This window comes from Dendropsophus ebraccatus, chromosome 14 (assembly GCF_027789765.1).
Source record: "Dendropsophus ebraccatus isolate aDenEbr1 chromosome 14, aDenEbr1.pat, whole genome shotgun sequence".
NCBI lineage: Eukaryota > Metazoa > Chordata > Amphibia > Anura > Hylidae > Dendropsophus > Dendropsophus ebraccatus.
In genome coordinates, this window is record NC_091467.1 from 42,886,030 (window position 1) to 42,894,388 (window position 8,359).

At 47.0% G+C, this 8,359-nt stretch overlaps 1 protein-coding gene across 1 annotated transcript; it reads right to left on the reverse strand.

The window, feature by feature from the left end:
* Positions 1–1,549: 1,549 nt before the first annotated feature.
* On the reverse strand, positions 1,550–8,163 carry CENPX (centromere protein X). Its single transcript, XM_069952796.1, has 5 exons — positions 8,058–8,163; positions 5,703–5,751; positions 5,522–5,575; positions 2,316–2,404; positions 1,550–2,240 (listed from the first exon to the last, which is right to left on the reverse strand). Exons 1-5 carry the CDS (start codon positions 8,091–8,093, stop codon positions 2,226–2,228), a joined length of 243 nt encoding a protein of 80 aa, XP_069808897.1. The 5' UTR covers positions 8,094–8,163; the 3' UTR covers positions 1,550–2,225.
* Positions 8,164–8,359: the final 196 nt, after the last annotated feature.

Below are 8,359 nucleotides of genomic sequence, written 5' to 3' on the forward strand. Positions count from 1 at the left end.
TCGGGGGGGGGGGGAGAGGTATAAGGCCTCCATATACATTAGGCAGTCAGTCTTCGATATCGGTTCAAAACTGACTTTTTTTCTAATGTGAATACGCTTTAGAATAGGCAATAGTAGAGGCTCAGTATGACCCTCACTAAGGGGACAATCACATGTTCCGTGCACAGTTTGTATGCAAAGACAATTTGCAGAAGAATTAAAAGCAGAGCTCCTGGCATCATGATTCATTATGATACCGAGAGCTCTGAATCTGTTTAGATATTCAGTTTAAACATGTCAGTACTGTAGAGCAAAGATTTAAACTGATTCAGAGCTCCTGGCATCATAATGAATCATGATGCCAGGAGTTCTGTGATTCAGGTCCGCAGCACATCTTCTGGGTAAATGCCCCCTAACTGTGCCAGTCCATGCATAAATGGAAAAAAAAAATCCTTGGACGGTCAATACGTGTTCCTACAGTGCATCCTGGACTGGTGTGAAAATTGCCTAACAGTTAGGTCCAGCTCAACCATAAAATTATACTATTGTGTAGGCCCTCTTCCACCCAAATAGGTTTCACTTACTGAGGCGTGAACTCTACAAGATTTGAAGGAGCTCTGTGGTATCTGACACCAAGATGTTAGCAGTAGAACCTTTAACCAGGAGTCATTAGGGTGGGCTCCAGTGGCTTGTTCTAACCCACCTACTTAGATAAATTTCATGTGTGTAGTAAAGTAACCACAGTGCATCCTGGTGTCAACCGTCCACATGATGTAAAAAGAAAGTGTCATTCATCAGACCAGGCCACCTTCTTCCACTGCTCCATGGACCAGTTCTGATGCTTACATGCTCTATAGCATGTTTGTGAAAGACAGGTGTCAGCATGGCCACTGTGACTGGTCTGGTAATTCTTACAGTACTTTGCTCTACAGTCATCGTTCTATGGCTGCAAGACTGCACCAGGAGGGATAGCCTTCACTCCTTATCTTCAACAGTGAGACTTGGGTGCCTATGTCCCTATGACAATTTGTCCTTCCTTGGATAACATTTGGTAGGTATTAATACAAGGAACAGCATATACTGGAGATGCTTTGACCCTCTCAGAGTCATTCAGATCCTTAAGGCCCCTTTACATGATTATCATTTAAGTGAGCTTTCTCAATAATCAGCCCATGTAAAAGGGCTGACGAATAAGCCAACGTCTTTTGTGTGGCCAATGCCTAAAGAGATTATGTGCAGCCCATACTGATGCGTCTGAATGGCCACACAAATAATCCAGTTAATGTTCGTGCGGCCTGGTCGCCTGACTGGTTGTGCTTTGTGAGGGCACAGCAGACAAGTGCAGATCACAGAGATCAGCGTTCACTTTCTGTAGCTAGTCAGCTATTGTATAAGGGCCTTTCCACTTACCTATTTTTCCTTCTTCCAAGATATCAACTTCAACAACTGATGGTTTTCTTGCTGCCTAATAGACAGGAGCCACTATCACCATATAATCCATGGTATTGACGTCTGATCAGAGTATACATGCTTACCAGATCACTGTACAGAAGAAGTTCCACAAAAAAGGTATAGCCATCAGAAAGCATGACAGATTTATTATAAAGGATTTCCACTTAGAACTCTTAGCCAGCATCAAGGCCTTTCTTCACATGAGTTTTCAGGCTAGAGCTCTTTTATTAATACAATAGAATATTGCCACCTACTGGTCAGAACATACAGCACGCACAATAGTCAATTCTGCACATGAATATAATCAAATATCATCAGCCCTTGTGTTTGGCAGGTAAAGAGTTACCAAGCAGCAGAAGCTCCAACAAACTACTGCTCATAAGGTAGTCACAAGGGTGACAACCACACTTCTCCAGGGATGTTGGTCTTGGCAGCAGCAGAGAAGAGCTGACGGAAAAGGCACAGACACCGTAATGGTGTGTTTATTACTAAATCCAGGGTGGTGTTGGTGAGGAGCTGGGAAAACTTATGACAAGGCATTAGCTCTTGGCTGACAAGTTTAATAAACTCATTTCAAAGGTTTGTGGTTTTCAGAAAATTGGAACAACTCTTGGTTAAGGCTTTTTCTTGAAAAGCTTTTCCACCTCCAACCATGCAATGATATTTACTGAGTATACACATCTGTGTCCTGTAGAAAGCGAGACCTGGCTTGGTGGTATCGTCAGCTGCATGATGGACTGCGGAGAAGTCTGGTATGGCTGTGCAGTACACAGGGATGGAAAAGGGTGGCCAGATTAGAAGTCCAGGAGCTGGAATGAGTGAGAAGTTACTGTAAAGACCTGTTTGCCAACCCTGCCATGAATTATACAAGGTTTCTGACTTACCAGCTGAGGCAAGACCTTCTCTACATGTTCTATGTTCACCACAGACACTTCCTCAGACTGGGCCTGACGTGCTGCTCGGTAAGCGGTCTCTGTAAAAAACAATGGAAAATAGGTAGAGTATTCACCACAGAGGGACCAGAGACCGAGATCTCTAGTACACATCCAGTATAAACAAATGCAGGATCTACAGGGAAAATGTAAGGGCTTCTCCACATCTTTTAAGTGACTCTGTACCCACAATCTGACCCCCAAAAACCACTTGTACCTTTGGATAGCTGCTTTTAATCCAAGATCTGTCCTGGGGTCCGTTTGGCAGGTGATTTAGTTATTGTCATAAAAAAATACTTTTAAACTTGAAGCCCGTGCCAAACGGGAGTATCTGTGCCCTAACTTTGCACAACCTCTCTGTCCTTCCTCCCCACCCTCTTCATCATTAGGAATGCTCCAGGCAGATTGCCTCCTATTCCCCACCTGTGGCAGCTCGGCACATGGGCTGGATCATTAAAGGGGTAGTCCACCCAAAAAAAATTTCTTTCAAATCAACTGGTGCCATAAAGTGCCAGAGATTTGTAATTCACTTCTATTAAAAAATCTTAAGTCTTCCAGTACTTATCAGCTGCTGTGTGTCCAGCAGGAAGTGGTGTTTTCTTTCCAGTCTGACACAGTGCTTTCTGCTGCCACCTCTATCCATGTCAGGAACTGTCCAGAGCAGTAGCAAATCCCCATAGAAAACCTCTCCTGCTCTCTAGACTGGAAATAATACAACTTCCTGTTGGGCATACAGCCGCTGATAAGTACTGGAAGGCTTGAGATTTTTTAATAGAAGTAAATTACAAATCTCTGGCACTTCATGGCAGCAGTTGATTTGAAAGAAAACATTTTTTGGTGGACTACCCCTTTAAGGCACCTGTGCAATGTTCAGCATGGAGAAAATGTTTCAGTGGCATTCCTAATGACGAAGAGGGTGGGAAGGAGGGGCGGAGGGGTGGTGCAAAGTTAGGGCACAGATACTCCCGTTTGGCACGGGCTTCAAGTTTAAAAGTATTTTTTTAGGACAATAACTGCATCACCTGCCGAACGGACCGCAGGACAGGTCTTGTATTAAAAGCAGCTATCCGAAGGTACAAGTGGTTTTGGGGGGGGTCAGATTTACTTCAATAAAACTGAGCTGCAAAACCACACTAACCAACCAAACTAAAGACAGGAGTAGTGCTGTTTCTGAAAGAAAGATGCCATGTTTTTCTAGGCCTGTTATTCCCTTTAAAGAGAACCAATCACAGGCGAAAATGATTTTTTTTTTTTTTTATTCCCTAATTAGATGTAAATCCTAATTTTAACAATATATGTAAATATAATTAATTAATTTTAAAGCTGCGTTTTTAAAATATTCCTGTTTTACTTTCCTACCTCGAGCCGGGTGGGGTGGGGGGTGTTGTTTTTATGCTGTTCGCCCTAGGGTAAAACTGACTTCTTATACATGTTCCTCAAGTCAGTACGAATACGACGATATGTAACTAGCATAACTTTTATTTTATTTGATGGCTTTTAAAAATTAAAACCTTTAAAAAAAAATATATGTCCCTAAAATCGCTCTACTCCCAGGCTTATAGCGCTTTTATCCTTTGGTCTATAGGGCTGTGTGAGGTGTAATTTTTTGCGCCATGATGTGTTCTATTGGTACCTTGATTGCGCATATGCGACTTTTTGATCGCTTTTTTAACAATTTTTCTAGATTTTATGCAATGCAATTTTGCACCTTTTTTTGCGCTTACGCCGTTTACCATGCAAGATCAGGAATGTGATAATTTAATAGTTCAGGTGATTACGCACGCGGCAATACCGAACATGTTTATTTATTTATTCTTAAATGCTTAATTAGCGGGCACGCCAGGACGTACAGTAACATCCTGGTGCATCTAGAGGTTAAGTGGTAGTGCATGGCATCACATTTAGGTTACAAACCCACTTGGCGGGTCTGCAGCGAGTCTCCATGCTGCGTTTTTGCAGCGAGACTCGCTGCAGATCCCGGCCCTATGCTTTTAATGGCAGACAAACACGCAGCAGGGATGTACATCCCTGCTGCGAGTTTGTCTGCAGCCCACCCCATTAACCCCCCGGCCGCCGGAGCTGATACTTCACCTGATCCCGGCTCCGGCGGTTCCCGATGTCTTCAGCAAGCCGGAGCGGGGACCAGGTGAAGTATATGCTCCAGCCAGCCGCCCGCAGCCCCGGCCGCCCGATCGCCCCCCCGCAGCCCCGGCCGCCCCCCCGCAGCCCCGGCGGGGGGGGGGGGGGCCATCGGGCGGCCGGGGGGGCGATCGGGCGGCCGGGGCTGCGATCGGGCGGCCGGCTGGCTGGAGCATATACTTCACCTGGTCCCCGCTCCGGCTTGCTGAAGACATCGGGAACCGCCGGAGCCGGGATCAGGTGAAGTATCAGCTCCGGCGGCCGGGGGGTTAATGGGGTGGGCTGCAGACAAAATCGCAGCAGGGATGTACATTCCTGCTGCGTGTTTGTCTGCCATTAAAAGCATAGGGCCGGGATCTGCAGCGAGTCTCGCTGCAAAAACGCAGCATGGAGACTCGCTGCAGACCCGCCAAGTGGGTTTGTAACCTTAAAAAGAATGTACACACTCCCTTATGCTGTATGCAGCCATGAACACGGCAGCCACATCAAACTACACAGGAGTTAATAAATGGCAGGCAAAAACAGGTCACGTCACTTTGTACACAGCTGACAAGAACTGCTATGTGTTTAGTGGAAGCGAGTGAGGATGCATACTGCATAGCTGTACTCCATACCCATCTACGAGATAGTCACAATGCTCCAGCTGAGGCATAAACACCCCGTGTTCAGGATTCTTCTCACCAAAGATCCGTCTTGTAGCAAGCTGAAAAGCCGCTCGCTCCATAGTGTGCACTAACATGGCTTTCTGCGGCCGATATTAAATGAATAGCAGCCACAGAAAACTGACATGTCAGTTGTTTGCGGCACCGATAGGGATCCCGGACGGAGTGTATACGCTCTGGCAGGGATCCCATAGACAGCAAGGTAACATTTTTCGTAATAGTTATGTGAACATAGCCTAAGATTGCCCGGGGGGGGGGAGCAGAGGACAGAACTTCCATGATCAGCTAGTTATCCCTTTTTCTATGGATAAGGGGATAACTTCTCAAGATGATGAGAGGAATCGCTATTATACTTACCATGGACAAACACTTTAAGTAACTCCATTAGAAGTAGTACGGCGTCACCACTGACTGAAATACAAGAAAAACAATGGAAGTATCACCTTATGCTGTCACACACAATCCTACAGGGAGGGAATGTTCTCATACTGTAAGTGTATGGCCATCAGCTGTAATATATAGAATAGCTGGCTCTTACCTTTAGTCTTCTCTTCCAGATACATATGCAGCAGTTTGGAGACCAGGTCCTATAAGAAAAGCAGAGGTCTATGTTACCATCAGGGGTAGCACTAGCAATGTGACTAAGTAATAACTGTATTTCCCATGAAACTGAATTTCGGAGCACAGTTTGCTAGACTTTGTAGTGCTATTCCACTATTACTCTTCCTAAAAATGACGACTTCTCCTTCACTCTATAACAGCGCTGTGCATCCGCAGTGCTGGATCTTAGTGGGGATTGGCAGCTCAGCAGTTCCCAACAAGAAGGTTGGTGGCAGCCACTTGGTGTCCCTTACTACTGCAACTCATAAAATGATGTATAAATAAAAGAAGTTATACAATTTAAAAACATTACTAGTAATATAACTTTATTAAAGCACTGTATTAAAAAAAAATTATAAATTATAATATATATATACATGTTTCTCTGTGACTGGCACTGTAATAAAGCATTTACACAGAGAGAGTTATCTGAACGATGCTGAAGTTGGTTTCTTATTCGGCAGTTTCTTAGTCACAGGATTTTTCTTTTTCCTTTTTTAGCTATTGTGTGGTGTACCCCCGGGGTGATGTTATATTGGAGGAGCGGCTGGTCACTTGCCAGATGGTGAAGTGTGACTCCACGCCGGAGGTGGTTGGCCGAGATACAGCCGGATCCTGGAGTGTTACTTCGTGATGCCAGTGCCGGGTAGGCACACAGGTGTGATGGCACACCTGCTTTTATTTTACAAAGCCGATTGTACCTTTTTCCCCTGTGGTCAGTGTCCTGCCGGGCAATTCAGAGCTCCTCTCTGTGTAGTATCAGTGTGACGCGGGGTCCCCCCCTCTCTGTGTAGTATCAGTGTGACGCGGGGTCCCCCCCTCTCTGTGCAGTATCAGTGTGACACAGGGTCCCCCCCTCTCTGTGTAGTATCAGTGTGACACGGGGTCCCCCCCTCTCTGTGTAGTATCAGTGTGACGCGGGGTCCCCCCCTCTCTGTGTAGTATCAGTGTGACGCGGGGTCCCCCCCTCTCTGTGTAGTATCAGTGTGACGCGGGGTCCCCCCCTCTCTGTGTAGTATCAGTGTGACGCGGGGTCCCCCCCTCTCTGTGTAGTATCAGTGTGACGCGGGGTCCCCCCCTCTCTGTGTAGTATCAGTGTGACGCGGGGTCCCCCCCTCTCTGTGTAGTATCAGTGTGACACAGGGTCCCCCCCTCTCTGTGTAGTATCAGTGTGACACGGGGTCCCCCCCTCTCTGTGTAGTATCAGTGTGACGCGGGGTCCCCCCCTCTCTGTGTAGTATCAGTGTGACGCGGGGTCCCCCCTCTCTGTGTAGTATCAGTGTGACGCGGGGTCCCCCCTCTCTGTGTAGTATCAGTGTGACGCGGGGTCCCCCCCTCTCTGTGTAGTATCAGTGTGACGCGGGGTCCCCCCCTCTCTGTGTAGTATCAGTGTGACGCGGGGTCCCCCCCTCTCTGTGTAGTATCAGTGTGACGCGGGGTCCCCCCTCTCTGTGTAGTATCAGTGTGACGCGGGGTCCCCCCCTCTCTGTGTAGTATCAGTGTGACGCGGGGTCCCCCCCTCTCTGTGTAGTATCAGTGTGACGCGGGGTCCCCCCCTCTCTGTGTAGTATCAGTGTGACGTGGGGTCCCCCCTCTCTGTGTAGTAGCAGTGTGACGTGGGGTCCCCTCTCTCTGTGTAGTAGCAGTGTGATGCGGGGTCCCTCTCTGTGTAGTAGCAGTGTGATGCGGGGTCCCCCCTCTCTGTGTAGTAGCAGTGTGATGCGGGGTCCCCCCTCTCTGTGTAGTAGCAGTGTGATGCGGGGGTCCCCCTCTCATGCCCATTTTTATGCCAGCCGTGGGCTCCTTTTGGCCATATTTGGGCTCCTCACTTATGGGTAAGTTATAGTTATTATAATTTTCCTGTAACAAAAAAGGCTGAAAAAGGAAAAAGAAAAATCCTGTGAATAAGAAACCAACTTCTACCTCGTTTTATCTGACAGATTTTTGAAGCCAAAGCCAGGAACAGACTATAAACAGAGAAGAGGTCATAGAGGAAAGACTGAGATTTCTCCTCTTCTCAAAATCATTCCTGGCTTTGGCTTCAAAAATGTCAGATAAATCTCTGTGTAAACACAGCCTAATGAAATAGATGGAAACAGAGAAGATTGTTGGTTCCTCCATCTATCTACCCCAGGCTGGTATACACTGTACACACAGTGTCATTATAAATCTCATGTACACAGTATCCAGGTGCGGGCAGGTTACATCCACAATACACAGCACATTAGATCCATACTACTACTCAGACACTCAGTGAGCGCCCCTCCGAGGACTACAGCATTAGGACACCTGCCTTACGGAACTCCACGGACTCTCTTTCCCGCTCCATGCTTCCTCTCTGCCGCTCAGCTCCGTTCCTCCTCTCCTCGCGCCCCTAATCTAAACAAGGCGCCGAGCAGAAAGCTAATTGGTGGATGGGACTGTCAATCAGGACATTCCACAGCACGAGAACCGTCAATGGTCAAGCTAGGCATGAGTGTAAACACAAGAGCCTAAAGTGAAGGCCGCTGTTTGTCTCAGCAACTTCAATCAGGGCCGCCATGTTTCTGACGACGAAAAGCTACTAAGTTTTATAATGCGTCCTCACTAAAATGG

What these genes read in the sequence shown, in the direction of transcription:
- CENPX (XM_069952796.1), bottom strand. Translation starts at nt 8,093, where the DNA reads ATGGAGCGGGAAAGAGAGTCCGTGGAGTTCCGTAAG. An exon ending in AGTCCGTGGAGTTCCGTAAG is followed by an intron (nt 5,752 to 8,057) that starts GCAGGTGTCCTA and finishes CTTTTCTTATAG; the next exon opens with GACCTGGTCTCCAAACTGCT. An exon ending in ACTTAAAGTGTTTGTCCATG is followed by an intron (nt 2,405 to 5,521) that starts GTAAGTATAATA and finishes TGTTTTTTACAG; the next exon opens with AGACCGCTTACCGAGCAGCA.